Below are 19029 nucleotides of genomic sequence, written 5' to 3'. Positions count from 1 at the left end.
CTATCTATTTGTTCTGTTTTTCTGGCCTGGGGCAGAACGTGGTAGCTTCAGGGAGAGCATGCTGGCAGTGTTCAGCCAGTCTGAGTGGGAGCGGAACTGGTTACCCGGTTGTGCCTGAACCTAGAAGGGAATGCTCAGAGCACAAACACCACTAATAATCAACAACAAAACAAACAAATAAATAAAATTAAAGATATATTTGAGGCTGGTGAGATGGCTTAGCAGGTAAAGACCTTGTCCCAAGCCTTATGACCTCAGTTCTATATCCAGAACCCACAAAGCAGAAGGCGAGAACTGATTTTCACAAATTGTCCTCTAACCTACACATGCGTGCTGGGGCATGTACGTGCAATAAATAAATTAAAATGTAATTTAAAACTTAAAAAATATGTACGTGAAGATAATTTTGAGTTGCTGATACATTTCAATAAAAGTTAAGACCCAATATAGAAATTGTAAATTTTATTTGTTCCTATGGTAGACTAATATATGGTACCTGTTCCTTTCTAAAGCTTCATTACATTTGTGTGTGTGTGTGTGTGTGTGTGTGTGTGTGTGTGTGTGTGTGTGTGTGTGAGCGCGCCTTAGTATGTGTATGGAGGTCAGAAACAGCTTTGTGGAGTTGACTCTTTTCTTTCAGCATGTGGGTCTTGGGGACTGAACTCGGGTTGTCAGGCTTGGGGGCAAGTGCCTTTCTACACTGTGCCATCAGCTACAGTTTTCCATTTTTAAAACCAAAAAGCAGGGGGTGGAAAGATGGCTCAGGGGGTGTGATGGTCAGCTTTGCCAACCGGGCCCACTCAGATTCGCCTGGAAAGAGAATGACAGCAATGGTCTAAATTGGGTTGGTCAGTGGGCGTGTCCGTGGAGGATCGCCTTGCTTGCTTTATTATTTGATGTGGGAAGACCCGACCACTGTATGGGCAGTAAGTACCACTCCTTAGGCTGGGGTCCCGAACTGTGTAGGAGATGGAGCTGAGTCCAAGCAAGCAAGCCAGCAAGCAAGGGAGTGACATGAGCACATTTATTCCTCTCTGCTGTTAACTGTGGATATGATGTGACTGTCTACTTGAAGCTCCTGCTACTTTGACTTCTCCATGATGGATGATAACACGGAACAGGAAGCTGAAGGCAGAGACACTGTGTCCATGCAGCAAGCTAATTTAATTAGACCAGCTGAATCCGGGAGGTACAGGTTCTGAGAGCAACTCTGTCTCAGTATACAATGTGGAGAGCAATCAAGGAAGACATCCAACATCAACTCTGCGTCTTCACATGCAGACAAACATATGTGAACATACATATATATATATATATACATACATACCATGTACATGCCAAAACAAATTAATATAATTATAATGATTAATTATAATTAATTATAATTATATCACAATGGCAATATTAACATAGTTAACATTATATCATGTAATATTCATATAATTAGAATGATTAATCTAATACTTTCCCTCTATCATGCATCCTTCTATCTATCTATCCATATATATATAATGCCAAATATATAAATATTGAGGTCAATAAAAATTTTAAAGATATTTATTTATTTTTATGTACATTGATGTTTTGCCTGTATGTAGGTCTCTGTGAAGGTACCAGATCCCCTGGAACTGGCATTATGGACAGTTGTGAGCTGCCGTGTAGGTGCTGGGGATTGAACCAGGGTCCTCGGGAAAGGCAGCCAGTGCTCTTAACCTCTGAGTCATTTCTCCAGCCCTTCCCTCATTTTTAAAAACAATCTGCATTTCTTTTTGTGTATGTGTGTGTGTGTGCACGTGTGCGTGTGCATGTGCATGTGCGTGTGTCCTGGAGATAGCATCCCTTTATTCATCTTTTTTTCCCCCAAGACAGGGTCTCTCTGTGTAGCCTTGTACATAGGGACTCACTTTGTAGACCAGGCTGGCCTTGAACTAACAACGATCCACTTCTCTGCTTCCTGAGTGCTGGGATTAAAGACATGTGCCACCATACCTGGCTCATCTTTTTTTTTTTTAAATAATACACCGAGTCCAATTTGTGCAGCTCATGTATTCACAGGTGTGAGGTCATACCTCTAAAAGAAACTGATGCTCGTTCCTCCAGAAACCACCAAACGCCAATCACTTCTGTCAGGGGTGGGAGCTCAGGAGCCCCTTCCCCTCTGCTGGACTGTTGGCTGGCTTGATCTGTGCAGGCAACTACAGTAGCTGTGAGTTCGAGACTCTAGTCACCCCAAAATGTCCAGAAGACACTATTTCACCTGGGTCCTTCCCAGACCTCTAGCTCTGGCAATCTTTTGTCTCCTGTCTTCCTCCATGGTCCCTGAGTCTTATATGTGTGGAGTGATATAACAGTTGTACTTGTGGCTGAAAACTCCCACAGACACTTCTCTGCACCTTGGCCAGTTGTGGTTTTCTGTATTAACCACCATCTACTGCACAAAGAAACTTCTCTAATGAGGTCTGAGAGCTACACTGCTCCAAGCATGTAGAGAGATGAATTCAGAGAGCAGTTTGACACTTCGTGGTAGATTCACCACTGAGAGCTGCCTCCACTCATGGATTCCTGGTCAGCTTTATAGTACCAAGCATGTGTTTTTTTTTTTCCTGTGGGGCAGACCTTAAATCCAAGCAGAAATAAGTTGGTTACCCCATAACCTCCGTGCCACTATTGCCTCAATATTGTAGCCCACAGGGTTCAGAGCCTGGTAAGGTAGTTGATGACACCCCCAACCTCAGCAGACAACACAGCACTTTCTAGCCCTTTGAATGATTGACACTTTCAGATACAGAAGATTTATAGATAACTTTCTTTACTCCTCCCCCTCCCCAACTTTTTTCTTTTTTTCTTAACAAAATCTTGCTGGCCTCTAACTGGTAATCCTCCTGCTTCAGTCTCCTGAGAACTGAGGTTACAGGCCTGACATAAGGTCAAGATGCCATTTATTGAGGGGATAAAAGCAAGTCAAGAAAAGTATATTTACCACAATCTAATGCACATAAAAGATTATTTTGGGGGCTGGAGAGATGGCTTAGAGGATAAAAACACTGTCTGTTCTTCCAAAGATCCTGAGTTCAATTCCCAGCAACCACATGGTGGCTCAAAACCAGCTACAATGAGATCTGGTGCAGGCATGCATGTCGGCAGAATACTGTCTAAATAATAAATATATTTTTATTTTTATTTTTTTCTCTTTTTTTTATTAATTTATTCTTGTTACATCTCAATGGTTATCCCATCCCTTGTATCCTCCCATTCTTCCCTCCCTCCCATTTTCTCCTTACTCCCCTCCCCTATGACTGCTCCTGAGGGGGATTACCTCCCCCTGTATATGCTCATAGGGTATCAAGTCTCTTCTTGGTAACCTGCTGTCCTTCCTCTGAGTGCCACCAGGCCTCCCCCTCCAGGAGACATGGTCAAATGTGAGGCACCAGAATAAATATCTTTTTAAAAAGAGCATGTTTGTATACAAGCATATACTACATGGATACAAAACTGCACTATCAGAGTTAACTACATATTTTGTCTGACTTGGATCATTTACAGAGAAAATGTATTTTGTGTAATTAAAAAAAAAACAACTAAGGTCCACCTCCAAATCCGTCGAATAATACCTCTTATAGAATACAGAGCACGAACTGAGAATGACATCATGAATTTATAATTCTAGCACTTGGGAGGAGGGGGAAGATGAGGGTAAGGAGGGTTTGTTTGTTTGTTTGTTTGTTTTTGTTTTTTCAAGACAGGGTTTCTCTGTGTAGCCTTGGCTGTCCTGGTCTGGCTTTGTAGACCAGGCTGGCCTCGAACTCACAGCCATCCACCTGCCACCACCGCCTGGATGAGGATTAGGAGTTCTAAAACAGCCTGGCCTACAGGAGACTGTCGCTAGAAGAGAGGTTCTCAACTTCCCTAGTGCTGCGACCCTTAAATAAGTCTCTTCATGTTGTGGTGAACCCTAACCATAAAAATTCTTTTCGTTGCAAACTTCATAACTGTAAACTTGCTACATATTATAATTTAAGTGTTTGATATTTCCGATGGTCTTAGGCAACCCCCGTGAATGGGTCGGTAGGGCCACAGGTTGAGAATCGCTGCCCTAGAGCAATTTAACAAACCCGAACAAGGCAAAAGAACAAAGCCGGCACGAGAGAACTGTGTTCAGGTGCACGCGCTAGGGGGCAGAGGAGCGAAGACTGACAAGGTGGCCAGGGAAACTTCCAAGAGGGAGGAAGGGCAACTGGGCTTTGTGGTCGCCAGAGGGCAGTAGGGCAACCTAAACGTAACTACCGGTCCTCGACCTCTAAAGGCCAGGCAGGACAAGTCAGAGGTCCATGTTCCATCCTTCTGCCTAAGCCTAGGCAGACTGGAGAGTTTGCAGAAGATGGATGGTACCCAATTCCGAAAAAGTTTGTCTTTCTGAGCAATCTTTGACATCAATGCCTCACTCGCGCCAAACTGTTCTCTCTTCTGTCTACTTTCTTTTGCAACACCGCGGTGGGGAAATTGAGTCACTGGGAGGAGGGGGGGGGGGGGGAAGGAAAGAGAATCGAAGTCAGCCCTCCCTGGCTTCCAGATGAGGGAAGGGGGGGAGGGTTCTCCAGGAAAACAAAGCGGGGTGGGTGGGGAGGCGGTTGGCTGGGCAGAAGCTGAGCCAGACACATGGAGAAACACTGCCCAGGATCAAAGGAAATATGACATTTGAAAAGAATGCGCGTGTCTGCTTGTGTCGCTGAGCGGGGGGTATGGGGGAGCAGAGCCCGGGCTAAATTTCCAGGTCGGTCTGTTCTGCAGGCTTCCCGCCCCCCTTGCCCACCCTCCTTTTAGGTGCTGGGTAGCACACGTTCTCCGGGTGCTTCTCGCGCTCCTAGATCGTAGGTACCTCCGGTTCCGAGGTGAAGTTGGACGGGAATGTAACCTGAGAAGAGCCGAAGGGGAGGGGGGGGAGAATCAAACCAGGCCCTCTCTTTGCTCAGCCTCGGAACATTCTTCTCTCCCGCCCGCCAAGCCGCTCCTCCCTGCCCCTCCCGCCTCGCGGCCCCGGGCTTGCAGCCGGGGCAGCGCCGCACGTCATTGGGGTCCCCCGGGGGCTGGGGGGGTCCCCAAGACGGGCTCGAGGGAGGACTGAGGGGAGGGAGGGGCGCCGCCTCCGCCGCCAAGGAGCTGGGGCCCGTCAGGCCAGCCCCCCCTTCCCTCTGCCCGACAGAGCCTGTTTCTCATTAGAGTAATGGGCGCGGTCCCCGCCCGGCTCCCGAGTGTTTGTAAACGTCTGACCCGAGGGCCGCCGCTTAACCCTTTAGGTGCTGGGCTGGGGCTGCTGTTGGGGGGCGCGGCTCAGAGCCTGAGACATTTAGAGACCGGAGATCAGCGAGGCTTCTTAGGGAAGTTCGAAGCATTGTAATAAGCGTGTGTGGAGAACGGTGACTGCTCTCTTGCCTCGCTGCGCCCCCAGTCCGAATCAAGAATCTCCAGTCAATTCTTTTTCTTCTGAGGCCCCCCTTCATTCCTGTACTTCCTAGAAACTCCAGTCCAGGTCTTCCCTCTTTGCCCAGGTGACAGGTGTCCTTTCCTTGGGCTTAAGTTTTTAACTTTTGGCCCTTTCTAAACCTGGCCAAGAATTTAGAATAGCCCGGAGCGGAATGCCTTGGGATCTGAGAGTCGTTCTTGTCTGGAGCTCTTGGGAGGAGGGAGCCGACTTCCTCCAGGGAGTCTAATTAATGGCCTATCTAGGTGGCTGGGACAAGGGAACAGGCAAAGCCTGGCCTGGATCTAAGCCCAGCAAGGGCTGTGGGCCTTCAAAGGCTTCCTAGGCTTAGAAAGGTCGGAGAGGCTTCTCGGAGTGCTAAAAGTTCATCTTCCGGGACTGATGGGGATGGCCGATGAAAGTGATGGTTAAGGAGTTCAACGCCTCCCCGGAGGCCCAGGTAGAGTGGTTTCTGCGAGGGTGGAGGAAGGAATAGCCTCTTCTTCAGAGCTGCTCAGAACTTCTCTGAATCCTAGAACTCTCCTCAACTCAGACTTGGACAGAAAGCGCAGAAGAGGTTGCATCTCTTAGGATATATTGGCTATAATACTCTTCAGATCTTAAGGAAAGATGTACCGTGGGCCCGCTACACTGGGGGCCCAGAATATGGCCTCTTTAAGGCGACCGGTGTCGGATTCCACCCCCTCCTCCCCCTTAGCTGGGACTAAGTAGGCTGAGGTTTGGTTCCCTGTGGAAAATGATTGTCACAACTGCGGGCCAATAGGTACCATTAGGGTCCTATAACGTTAGAAGGGACGCATTTTCCAATTCACTTTTCTCTCCCTTTTGGAAAGGGACTGGGGAGCTGACTGAAGGAGGGAGAGTGGGGAGGACTAGGGGCGCGTGGTTTTCCCATCTCATCCCTGGAGGAGGAGCCGGAGCATCCCGGGTAGCCAATCAGGGACAGGCTGGGGGGGCGCTTTGAAGAAGTTTGGAAGAAAAAAGTTTGGAAAAGTTTCTATAATAACGAGGGGGCGTCCGGAGGGAGGCGGCTGCGACTGAAGAGGAGGCGTCTTACAGAAAGGGAGGGAGGGAGCCACCCTCGCGTGAAGCTACAGCAGCGACCAGAGCCTCCCCCTCCCACCCAGGCGGGACCTAGGGGCTCTGACCGGATCCATGGGGGCGGCAAGCTGCGAGGATGAGGAGCTGGAATTTAAGCTGGTGTTCGGGGAGGAAAAGGAGGCCCCCCCGCTTGGCCCTGGGGGCCCTGGGGAAGGTTAGTGTGGGCTGGGTAGGGGTCTTTTGGCCAGTGACTGAAGGGCTGGGGAGATCTGAGTCAGGACAGGTTGGGGGGCAGCGAGCTTGGGGTTGGGGTGAGGTGGGTCAGAGGTCTAGGGGGCTACCGAGGCTGCGGAAGTGAGGCTGGGGGCCACGCCACCACTTTTTCCTTTTTAGGTCGTGACTGGGGTGGGAGTGGGGGTGTTGTTGGCTACGCGCCGCCTCCTGGCTAGGCTGGCTGTCTCTGGGATGGGGTGCTCAAGGGAACTTCGGGCCCCCAAGAGCCGGGGTGCCGGCTTGGAAACGGAGGTTTGGTTTTGGAGTTTGAGGCTTTAGGACCGAGGCCTGGTTCTGCTGTTGAGATGCCTGGGGCTGGGGGGCTCTCTCGGGCGGCACAGGGGCACCCCTCCCCCGCCCCTGTCTGGCCGCAATGAGAGGCAGATGGCGGGGATCGAGTCGGGGGCGGCGGCCGCCTCTCGCACGGAATCCGCGCTGCCCGTTCCCCCCCCGCCCCCCTCCCCCGTTGGATGGGCCCCGCACACATCACCCTTCTGCTGCACCCCCGCCCCCTTTTGGGGGGAGCGAGGGAGGAGCCACCTCCCCTCGTCACCACAGACATGCCCCCATCCTTCCCACCCCCAGGCCACGGTTGCGATGGTAACTGGGGTTTCTGCCAGCACCATTTAGGGGTTTGGGAACCGTCGCTAATTGGGTTCATGTGTGAGTCGCCCCCAGCCCAGCCCAGAGCCTGGGCAAACACGCCTCCAGGCCAGTCTCCCCAGCCCACGGCCCTCCCTTTAAGTCCCACCTTCTCTGGTACCCGAGGTCCCAGGACTAGGGGGTCAGAGTATGGGGTTCTCTTTTCTGTCTTCTGATGTTCAACTTTGTTTTTGTCCTGAGACTAGGAGACACCTCCTAGCTGAACATATCAGGCTTTGGAGGGGGGGGGGGCGGGGTAGGGGCGGGCGACCTTCCGAGGAACCTAGACGTCTCATCAGCTTTTCTCTCCCGGTTTCCCTCTACTCCTCTTCCCGTTTTGACAGACCTGGACTCCGAGGATGCCCCTGCATGCTGCCGTTTGGCCCTGGGGGAACCCCTTCCTTATGGTGCTGCTCCTATTGGTATTCCCCGACCCCCACCCCCTCGGCCAGGCATGCACTCACCACCACCCCGTCCCGCCCCTTCACCTGGCACCTGGGAGAGCCAGCCGGCCCGGTCGGTGAGGCTGGGGGGCCCAGGAGGGAGCGCGGGGGGAGCCGGGGGTGGTCGTGTTCTTGAGTGTCCCAGCATTCGGATCACTTCCATCTCTCCCACCCCTGACCCACCGACCTCGCTAGAGGACACTCCTGAAACCTGGGGGGATGGCTCTCCTAGAGATTACCCGCCACCAGAAGGCTTTGGGGGCTACCGAGAGGCAGGAGGGCAGGGCGGAGGCGCCTTCTTCAGCCCGAGCCCCGGCAGCAGCAGCCTGTCTTCCTGGAGCTTCTTCTCTGATGCCTCAGACGAGGCGGCCCTGTACGCAGCATGCGACGAGGTGGAGTCTGAACTTAATGAAGCAGCCTCCCGCTTTGGCCTGAGCTCGCCACTGCCCTCGCCTCGGGCTTCCCCTAGACCATGGACCCCGGAGGATCCATGGAACCTATACGGTCCAAGCTCCGGAGGCCGACCACCGGAGGATAGCTGGCTACTCCTCAGCGCTCCTGGGCCCATCCCAGCCTCCCCTCGGCCTGCTTCTCCTTGCGGCAAGAGGCGTTATTCCAGTTCCGGAACCCCATCTTCTGCCTCCCCAGCTTTATCCCGCCGGGGCAGCCTCGGGGAAGAGGGTCCAGAACCACCTCCACCACCCCCACTGCCTCTGGTCCGGGACCCCAGTTCCCCTGGCCCTTTTGACTATGTGGGTGCTACACCAACCGAGAGCATCCCTCAGAAAACCCGGAGGACTTCTAACGAGCAGGCAGTGGCCCTGCCTCGGTCTGAGGAGACTGCCTCGTGCAATGGGAAGCTGCCCTCGGGAACAGAGGATGCTGTGGCTGCTCCAGGAACTCTGCGGAAAGAGACAGCTGGCATGGACTACCTAGCAGTGCCTTCTCCCCTTGCTTGGTCCAAGGCCCGGATTGGGGGACACAGCCCCATCTTCAGGTGAGGGCCAGATCTTGCACCCCTGCGCTCTTCAGGGAGAAGAAGGTCAAAGGATGAGGGGTTTTTCTTTGTTTCTTTGTTTTTTGGTTTTTCTGGTTTTTCGAGACAGGGTTTCTCTGTGTAGCCTTTGCTTTCCTGGATTCGCTTTGTAGACCAGGCTGGCTTCGAACTCACAGCGATCCACCTGCCTCTGCCTCCCGAGTGCTGGGATTAAAGGCGTGTGCTACCACACTGGGCCAAAGGATGAGTTTAAAGACAGGTGTTCCAGGTGTTCTCCATATTTCCTAGGAGCTTCTACAGCATCAGGGCCCCGTCACATAATTGTTTTTTAAAGCAATTTAGTTAAAAAAGAAAAAAAGCCAGCTGTAGATGGCTGCTTCTTGTGGACCTATTAGGAAAAACGAAACAAAACAAACAAACAAACAAAAACCAACCCCCCAAAAACACCTCTTCTTCCAACTCTTCAGTATCCTAAGAGAACCAGTTGCTTTAGGGTTTCTCACACGTCCAGCTTTGTCCCGGCACGGGCAGGTTGATCTTAGTCTCTGGCTGTTTAGACAGAACAGAGAGAATAGCCCTATGTTCCATTACAAGAAGCCCTCCTCTGACTCCTAACGTCTAGGTCCCTGGCTTAAGAGCATCACTTTAAATGGGAGTAAAGTTACATATATTTGCAAGTCAAAGAATTTATATTGAAGCTAGCACTTCCATCCTCTCTCCTCTCAAAGAATTCTGCCCATTTCAATAGTCTCAGACCTCAGGGTGTCAGACTGGGCTGTGGCTCCATTCTGAAAAGCCTCTAGAGGGAAGCTGGATCCTCTGGGATTCCCAGAGGCCAACACTTCTCAACCTCAGTGGATGGCTGTTTTGAGTTTGGGAGTTTGTAGTGCAGGGCTATCCGGGACAGGGTCTAACTGTTGAGCGTCCTCCCAGGCCTTCACTCACTGGACACTAGCAGCCTCTTTGTGTTAGTTATAGCAATGAAAAGAAATTAGCAACTTCCAGCTGGTGTGTGTGTGTGTGTGTGTGTGTGTGTGTGTGTGTGTGCAGAGATTTACCAGTTGAGATTTACTAGCAGAGTATTTGTAAAGCACAATTTCAGAAGAGCGGCCCTTAGCCTTTGCAACTTTCCCCACTTAAGCCCTACTAGTGGGAAGGAATTGGCCTTGGTTTTACTATAGGCTTTTGTCCTTGGTCTCTTTGTCTAATGCCTTTTTGGGTCTAAAGAGGCACTTTGTGCTGTACCTGCCCTCCCGGGTGGGAGGGCCAGCATGGCCTTTGGATTCCTCTGTTTGTTGGTAAAGCTTTCAACTCTGTGTGCAGAACTTGGGAGGAGAAGGGAGTCTCGGGGCTGTCGTCATCACCTTCCACGCCCTCCTCTTCAAAGGACTCTGATCTCTATCAAGTCACCTATTTCTAAACTTTTGCAATTTACTGTTGCTGTGGTTTCTTTTTCCCATACCCACACTGCCTCCTCCCTCGCTAACCTGGTGTGATCCCGATGGGTCTGAGGTACCAGACAACTATGTTCTCCTGCCTCTCCAGGACCTCTGCCCTACCTCCTCTGGACTGGCCTTTGCCCAGCCAGTATGAGCAGCTGGAGTTGAGGATCGAGGTGCAGCCTCGAGCGCACCACCGGGCCCACTATGAGACTGAGGGCAGCCGAGGAGCTGTCAAGGCTGCTCCAGGAGGTCACCCCGTGGTCAAGGTAAGGGGCAGAAGGCAGGCCCGGCTCTCTTTCTCTTCTCTGGGACCAGTTTCCTGCAAACGGGCTTTGGCTGTACACAGAATCATGGTACTGCCCTTTCCCACACTCTCTCTCAGCTGTGACCCTGCAGGCAGCCTAGGGGAGGGGCTGGAGCTGGGGGGAGGAAGGATACACTGCAAGGACCCGGATATACTTTCTACTCTTCTTTTCTGTTCTCCAACAACCCCCAACCCCCCCCCCCTCCCACCACCACCACCACCCCCGGGACCAACTTATCCCATGGGACATCAGGCTCCAGTCTACTTTGGAAAATGGTGACTTGCCAGATGTGGGGGAGGGTTTCAGTTGAGGCCAAAGGTCACTGGGAGTTAGGTTTTCTCTACACTGAGCTGGGCTAGTCTTTCTTGGAAGCTCTTCCTCCTTTGCCCAGCCCAGTTCAAGCCATCCAAGAATAACACTGTGAACTTCAGGCCACAGTTTCTCTGTAGCTGATGCCCAGTTTCCCACAGGGATTCCCTTGTAGGATAGTCTTTATCTTCCACCATTCCCATCCTTGGACTGAAAAATCCGAGGCTGGATAAAGGTTAAAAGACACCGGGGCTTTCACATAGGTGGCCTCTGTCTCCCTGTGTCAGCTCCTAGGCTACAGTGAGAAGCCACTCACTCTACAGATGTTCATTGGCACTGCAGATGAAAGGAGCCTGCGGCCGCATGCCTTTTACCAGGTGCACCGCATTACCGGCAAGATGGTGGCTACGGCCAGCTATGAAGCCGTAGTCAGTGGTACCAAAGTGCTGGAGATGACCTTGCTCCCAGAGAACAACATGGCTGCCAAGTAAGTCCCCAGGCAGCTTTCCCTCAGCCTGAAAGATTTAGGACCAGAGAGGCCCATTTCTTCCCCTCCCCCTTCCCCCGTCCGTCCCCCCCCCCCACCCAGGAAGAGCTGACTGTTATCACACTTTGCAGTCTTATAGGCAAGTGTTCTGTATCCTCAACTCATCGTCTTTCTCTTTCCTAAAGTCTTGAACATTGAACCTAGGACTTTACAGATGGTAGGCAGGTAGTCTGCCACTAAGCTGCATCCCCAGCCGGTTTCTGGCCTTAATGTTTAAGAAAGCAGTTTTGAGACTGGGGAGCTTTCTGGAGAGGCCACCTCTAGATCAGAAAAATGGTCCCTCTAAGCACCCGTAGACCCTCGTGGCCTTGGGCTGAGCTGGGGGGGGGGGGGGGGGGGAGGGGCCTTCTCCCTGAGAGCCGCATCGCTGTCCCAGCTTTGGCTAGAAGGGTTTACCCGTCCCTTCTTTGCCTTCAGCATCGACTGTGCTGGAATCCTGAAGCTTCGGAATTCAGACATTGAGCTGCGGAAGGGTGAGACGGACATCGGGCGCAAAAACACACGCGTGCGGCTGGTGTTCCGTGTCCACGTGCCTCAGGGCGGCGGGAAAGTCGTCTCTGTGCAGGCGGCGTCAGTGCCCATCGAGTGCTGTGAGCGAATAGGCCCTGGCCGGTTCTTAGTGTTTTGCAGCTCTTTTGTCTGTCTGTCACCCACTTCCTCTTCATAGTATCCTGTGCACTGTGTGTCCTGGGTAGCCCTAGAGAGCATTCAGCCCTTGTTCTGCTAGGATGAGGGAGAGGTGAAGGTGGTATTTTATGTTACCCTGCTACATCCTCTGTCTCGGAGATGCCAGATGACCCTGTCTCTATCTGCTCTGTTTCCGCCTCAGGAGTCCTTACACAGTCTGTGTGGTTTTACGTTGCTCTTGGTTATCTTTTGTTGCTTGCCACTAAAAAGAGGGCTGCCCCTAGTGCTGGTGGTGGTGGAGAGGGCTGCCTTTTCTGCTTCCTGCCCAGCCAGGCGTCTTTCTTACACTACTTTGCAGCCCAGCGCTCAGCCCAGGAGCTGCCCCAGGTGGAGGCCTACCGTCCCAGTGCCTGCTCTGTAAGAGGAGGGGAGGAGCTAGTGTTGACTGGTTCCAACTTCCTGCCAGACTCTAAAGTGGTGTTTATTGAGAGGGGCCCTGGTGAGTACCCACGGGGGGGGGGGGGGGGGGGGGGGGGGGGGGAAGGAGAGTAGGGATGAAGTGCTAACAAGCAGAAACAAAAACTCTGACACTGTCACGAAACTACCACCAAGTGAGGCCTCAGTTTCTCATGGGAAGACGGACGTGACCATAATCTAAAACTCCAAGGATAGGGAGCAAAGGCAAGGAATAAACATCCGTGGGGCTGGAGAGATGGCTCAGGGGTTAAGAGCACTGGCTGCTCTTCCAAAAGACCGAGGTTCAGTTCCTAGCACTCACATGGCAGCTCACAGCTGTCTGTAGCTCCAGTTCCAGGGGAGTCTGACATCCTCACACAGCCATACAGGCAAAAACACTAATGCACATAAAATACAAATAAATAAATCATTAAAAAAAGAAATGTGGGGTCTTGGGAGATGGCTCAGAGGTTAAGAGCACTGTCTGCTCTTCAAAAGGTCCTGAGTTTGATTCCCAGCCACCACATGGTGGCTCACCTCCATCTGTAAAGACACCTGGGGCACTCTTCTGGTGTGTAGGCATAAGTGCAAGCAAAACAGTATAAATAATAAATAAATAAATCTTTAAAAGAAAGATATGCAAGCTGGGCGTGATGGCACACACCTTTTAATCCCAGCACTCGGGAGGCAGAGGCAGGTGGATCACTGTTGAGTTTAAGGCTATTCTGGTTTACAAAGCGAGTCTAGGACAGTTAGGATGTTATACAGAGAAATCCTGTCTCAAGATAGGAAGAAAGAAAGAAAGAAAGAAAGAAAAAGAAATGCACATCCTGCTTATTAAAGAGGGACAGGCTTCCAGATGGTTTACCATCATGAAGATAAAGTATATGAACGTGAAGAGGGGTCTCACACTGTCATAGATCCTCCTGGGCCTGACCTGAGATAAAAGCATAGCTATGATTATGAGAGCCCATGGGATGCCCCCAGATTAAGCTATAGGAGTGGAGAAATGGGAGGCTTGGGATTCTGGGTCCAGCCGTCAGACTGTGTGGGCTTCCCCTTCCATCCACCCTACCCACTGATGGCCCAGCCCCAAGGCCCACATTCAGCACCCTGGAGTCAGTTCAGAGAAGCCCCATAGGTCCCAGGCTATTAGCCTTGGCCTTAGTGCCTCCTCCCTTCAAGGTGGGACCCATCCCTTCCCTACCGTTTGTCTCGCTGGTACCCTGGGAGGGGATGGATGTCTGAGTCAGTGGATGGGAGGATTCCAGGCCCTGCCTCCATCACCAACCCCCTCTAGGTCCCAGCCACTTCCTTGGGCCTTAGTTTGCCTTTTGTCCTGTCCTTTTCATTGGGAAACACCTGAGCCAGACCTGCTACAAAACCTTTTGAATCCGATGTTGACTCCAGCAGGAGGAGAAAGGGCAGAGGGCTGGGCCAGGGGCTGGGCCCTGGTCTGGAGCTCTTTTTCTCCTGCACAGATGGAAAACTACAGTGGGAGGAGGAGGCTGCGGTGAATCGGCTGCAGAGCAGTGAGGTACCCGTGTCCCTGGAGCACCCAACCTGCTTGTGGGGTGAAGGGTGGAAGAAGTCAGGAAGGGACCCCATGGGTTTGGACCCCAGAGTAACTTTTTGTGGCCTGGAGGACCTACTTGCTCCAGCAGGGAGAGTCATGTCCAGGGATTGGACTTTGGTCCTCAGGGACTAGGAGCGAGGAGATGAGCGTCGGGGCCATGGAGGGATTAGGATGGTGTGAGGTCTCTAAGCACCTCTGCGTCATCCTCTGTTCTCTGTAGGTGACACTGACTCTCACCATCCCGGAGTACAGCAACAAGCGGGTGTCCCGGCCAGTCCAGGTCTACTTCTACGTCTCCAACGGGCGGAGGAAGCGCAGTCCTACCCAAAGTTTCAAGTTCCTGCCTGGTGCGCTCCAAAACTGCCTGTGGTTCGGGGGGCACAGGGTGTGGACCCCGGATGTGAGGGGCTCAGGGGTGGATGGAGCCTCGGAAGGGAAGGAGGTTGGAAGGAGTACGTGGGTGAAATTGCCAGAACCTCACCAGCCTTCTGTCTCCTCATCTTCCCAGTAATCTTCAAAGAGGAGCCCCTGCCAGACTCAGCTCTCCGGGGTTTCCCTTCCACATCGGGTCCCCCCTTTGGCACTGACATGGACTTCTCACCACCCAGGCCCCCTTACCCGTCCTATCCCCACGAAGACCCTGCTTATGAGACCCCGTATCTGTCAGAAAGCTTTGGTTATAACACACCCACTCTGTACCCCCAGACAGGGCCCCCGCCATCCTATAGACCAGGCCTGAGGATGTTCCCTGAGACTGGGGGTACCGCAGGCTGTGTGCGCCCACCTTCAGTCTCCTTCCTCCCCCGCCCCTTTCCTGGTGATCCATACGGAGGACAGGGCTCCTCTTTTGCCCTGGGGCTTCCGTTCTCACCTCCGGCCCCCTTCAGGCCTCCATTACCGTCCTCCCCACCACTTGAAGACCCCTTCCGTCCCCAGAGTGCTGTGCACCCCCTACCCGCTGAGGGCTACAATGAGGTGGGGGCAGGCTATACCCCTGGGGAGGGGGCTCCGGAGCAGGAGAAATCCAGGGGTGGCTACAGCAGCGGCTTCAGAGACAATGTACCTATCCAGGGTATCACCCTGGAGGAAGGTGGGTGTGGGACTGGGGTTTGTGAGTGGGAGTGAGTGCGAGAGAGACGGATTTGCGTGTTTGCTGAAGGCTGGAGGTTGGCTTCGAAGAGACTTGGCAGTCTTAGTCTCCCGGGGCTAGTCAGAGGCCTTGGGAGCAAGTTCTTAGGTGTGTGTGGCCACCTGAATTCAGCAACTTAATCCTGCAGGGCACATGGAGCATCTGTTCCAGCTTTTCACCTGTCTCTGCCCTAATCACAAAATTTCAGCCCTGGAACTATTTCAAGACCATTCATTCCATCCAGTTCCCTGAATCTGTAGATCCGGGCATTGGGTCTCAGGGAGGGACAGTGGCTTGTTTAAAGCCTCCGTTGAGTGTTTTCCCCTCACCTCATCTTTCCGCGATGACTGTAGTCCACATTGGTGAAGAAGACCTTCCGTTTTGTCTCTTCTTTCCCCTACCGACGGCACCTACACCTGACCTGCTGCCACAGATGTGGGCCAAGCTGGCAGGAGAAGGCTAAGATGCAGGGCTGGGAACCCGGGTGGATGGAGTTGGGCAAAGTTTAGGAGCACTTGTTAAAGAGACACTGGGGAAACTGAGGCCCAGCACAAGAGGAGTCCAGATGTGTCCTAGCTGGAGGTGGGGGGTGGGGGGTGGGGTGAGCAGTCTCTGAAAAAGGAAAAGACTGGCCTTAGTCCTATCTTTCAACTGCCCCTCCTTTACAGTGAGTGAGATCATTGGCCGAGACCTGAGCGGCTTCCCTGCACGTCCTGGAGAAGAGCCTCCCGCCTGAACCACATGTAGTGGCCCCAGAAGCCTTGCCTCCTTGCCCTCTTCACTGGGGTGCTGGCTCCAGAAGCTCGGGGCCAACTCTAGTTTCTCTTTGCCCAGCTTCTATCTTCCTGTCTCCCCTCCCTCTCCCAGCTAAGGTGTGGCCCCTGAGGCCTGGTGCTGCCTTGAAAGGGAGGGGTGTGGAGGATAGAGGGGGAGGGAGGAGGCTGAGGCTGGATGCCTGAACTGACTGGGATGAAGATGCTGTCCAGGCTGTGCAGGCTGAGATGCTGGCAGGCTGGATAGGTTGTTGGGTAATAAACACTCCCTGACCAGTGCTTCAGGCTCCAGAGCTCTTTGGAGAAACGGGTGATGCAAGCTTACTCCAGCTCTGGCCCAAGGAGGCTGAGAAGTTGGAGGAGATGGGGTTTGGCTTGGAGCAATGGATCCTAAGCATCTCCCGGTGGAGGGGCCTGGGGGCCCATACACAGGGGCTCCCGAGGCTCCCTGGCTGGAGCCAAGGTTGGGACTAAAGACTTGCACAGGCATCTTTATCCTCCCTGGAGGTTCAGGTTCCTTAGCTGCAGTGACCCAGATGATTCTGGTTTATAGTCAAGGCGAGAAAACAGCAGTTTAAGCACTTGGGGTGGGGGGTGGATGGGGGTGTGGAGAGGCAGGCGGATCGCTGTGAGTTCGAGGCCAGCATGGTCTACAAAGTGACTCCAGCACAGCCAAGGCTACACAGAGAAACCCTGTCTCGAAAAAACAGCAGTCTGGTTTCTCACTCGTTTAGAGAAGGAGGGATCTGAGGCTCAAAGAGAGAATCAGGCTTATCTAAAATCACAGAGCTCTGTGGCGGGTCGCAGAAGGTTGTCTTCCTGGACTTCTGTCCCCACCCCACACCTGGACATGCTAACCCAGGAACTTCAGGCCCCTGAGGCTCATTTTTTTTTTTTAATGTGAGAGAGGGGACGAGGAGGACGAGTTGATGTGAGCTTACCCACGGAATATTTGTGTCTTAGCAGTTGATTGCAGGGAGCTGAGCAATCTTTCTTTCTTTCTTTCTTTCTTTCTTTCTTTCTTTGAGACAAGGTCTCTCTCTGTGTAGCCCTGGCTGTCCTGGACTCGCTTTGTAGACCAGGCTGGCCTCGAACTCACAGCGATCCACCTGCCTCTGCCTCCCAAGTGCTGGGATTAAAGGCGTGCGCCACCACTGCCCAGCCTCTAAGCAGCTTTCCTGACAGCTCAGAATACCTTGGGGCTTATGGCAAGCCTGAGCTCCAGGCTTATCTTGCGGACCTGTCCATGCTCTCCTGCATAGCTAGTGCATCCACAGTCATTAACAGATCTAGGCAGGAATTCTGCTCTGTTCCCTGTCTTGGTGGTCTATGAGAAGAGGAAGGTGCAGTGAGCCAGGGGAGGTCAGACTATAGCTGCTTATCTGGAGCCTGGTACACAGGGTAGACACGGAATGTAACTGTTCACCTCAGGAGGGGTACACCGAACACGTTCCGAGAGCCAGTCTATGGGAATCTTGCCTCACCTCCAGGCTGGTTGGACTCTGCATGCCCACGGAATCCAGATTTCCCTGGAACTCCAGGATAGAAAACAGGGAGAATCCAGATAGCCCCAGAGTGTTCCAGGAAAGCCACAGAAGCCGGCTCAGGATCGGAAGGTTGAAGAGCTCTCATCCCTCTGCAAGCGCTTTGTAATCAGTGTCTCTTGTCTCCTGGAACACAGCTGCTGCAAATCAAGTTGACATCAGCTGGTTGGCCTGATCCAGAGTCCTCACCCTATCATTTCATGTTGGAGGGGACCATGGGGCTCATGAGTTATTTCTAGCATTCCTCTGTTTCACTCCGACCGCTTACAGGATGGGTTAGTCTCCATGTGAATGCAGGGCTACGGTGATTGGGGATTTGCTGTCTTGTATTGGTTGCTTTTCCGTTGTTGTGAGGAAATACTATGGCCAAGGGGCAGCTTATAAGGAAGAGTTTATTTTGGCTTATGGTCCCAGAGAGGTGGATGTCCCTGATGGTGGGGGAAGTGTGGCGGCAGGAGCAGGATGTTGACAGGTCACATCTTAACCACACACAGGAAGCAGAGAGAGAAGGCGTGAAGTAGGATGAGGTTATAAAACCCCAAATGCTGGCCTGAGAGATGAATTTCCTCCAGCAAAGCTTTTCCTCCTAAAGGCTTCATAATTCCCCCTAAAGAGCACCCTCAACAGGAGACCAAATCTCCAAATACATGCACCCACAGGGGACATTTCTCATTCCACCCATCCCATGCCCCCTAGAGCATTTTCTGTCAGGACAGAAATGCCCAGTCATGACCAGATTGAGCAGCTGCTAAGTGTCACTCTGGAGGATTTCTTAGTCTCTTGGCCTGGAACTCATACTTTATCAAAGGTATGTGGCACCACACTGGACATTCCTTTTCTGTCTTTTGAGATAGAGTCTCATTTAGCCCAAGGAGGCCTGGAACTCAGTATGTAGCCAAGGATGACCTTGAACTTCTTATCCTCTTTCCTGCATCTCCTGACTGGAACTTCAGGTGTCTGCCACCATGCCCTGTCTAATGCAATTCTGGGATTAAAAGCCAGGGCACACACTCTACCTACGAAGCTGTATCCCCGGGCCTTTAAGAAGCATTACTGGGCTGCCTTCCAAGTTTTTGTTTTCAACACAGACTTCTAAACAACTTCCAGTCTACTCAGTTATATTCTTGAAGTTAAAGGCCCAGATATCTGCATTTTATTTTTAGGTATTTGGGAAGATAGCTGCAATTTATTTGACAAGCCATCCTGAAACTCAATACGTAGCCCGGGCTGGTCTTGACCTTGCCACGATTTTTCTGTTCCCTGGGATTACAGACATGAGCCACTGGGCCCACTGGGTACCCGTGTTTTAAAGAATACAGCAGGTAATTCTTCTGCTCAGGAAAGTTGAGAACTAAAGTCAGATTCCAGATAGTTTTTTTTCTTTCTTTTTTTTTTCACAATTAAAAGTTGCTATAACATTTAAGGGAGAAGACACCACACTTCAAC

At 52.3% G+C, this 19029-nt stretch overlaps 1 protein-coding gene across 2 annotated transcripts; it reads left to right on the top strand.

Moving 5' to 3' along the window:
- The first annotated feature begins 6319 nt into the window (after positions 1-6319).
- Positions 6320-16318, top strand: NFATC4 (nuclear factor of activated T cells 4). 2 transcript variants are annotated; one of them, XM_084767032.1, is made up of 11 exons: positions 6320-6734; positions 7780-7955; positions 8111-8875; positions 10421-10583; positions 11219-11418; positions 11896-12068; positions 12464-12604; positions 14043-14098; positions 14358-14484; positions 14646-15227; positions 15935-16318. In XM_084767032.1, exons 1-11 carry the CDS (start codon positions 6657-6659, stop codon positions 16000-16002), a joined length of 2529 nt encoding a protein of 842 aa, XP_084623158.1. In that variant the 5' UTR covers positions 6320-6656; the 3' UTR covers positions 16003-16318. The 2 variants fall into 2 exon arrangements, with proteins under 2 accessions (XP_084623158.1, XP_084623157.1); XM_084767031.1 differs by having other exon boundaries at positions 7780-8875.
- The last annotated feature ends 2711 nt before the right edge of the window (positions 16319-19029 follow it).

Source organism: Acomys minous (genome assembly GCF_964271855.1).
Source record: "Acomys minous genome assembly, chromosome: 18".
NCBI classification, from domain to species: domain Eukaryota; kingdom Metazoa; phylum Chordata; class Mammalia; order Rodentia; family Muridae; genus Acomys; species Acomys minous.
The sequence above is the reverse complement of the archived record's forward strand: the minus strand, read 5'-3'. Positions and strand labels throughout refer to the sequence as shown.

Coding starts and splice junctions, on each gene's coding strand:
- NFATC4 (XM_084767031.1), top strand. CDS start 6,635: ATGGGGGCGGCAAGCTGCGAGGATGAGGAGCTGGAATTTAAGCTGGTG. Junction 10,584..11,218: donor GAGGTCACCCCGTGGTCAAG/GTAAGGGGCAGA, acceptor TCCCTGTGTCAG/CTCCTAGGCTACAGTGAGAA. Junction 15,228..15,934: donor GGGTATCACCCTGGAGGAAG/GTGGGTGTGGGA, acceptor CCTCCTTTACAG/TGAGTGAGATCATTGGCCGA.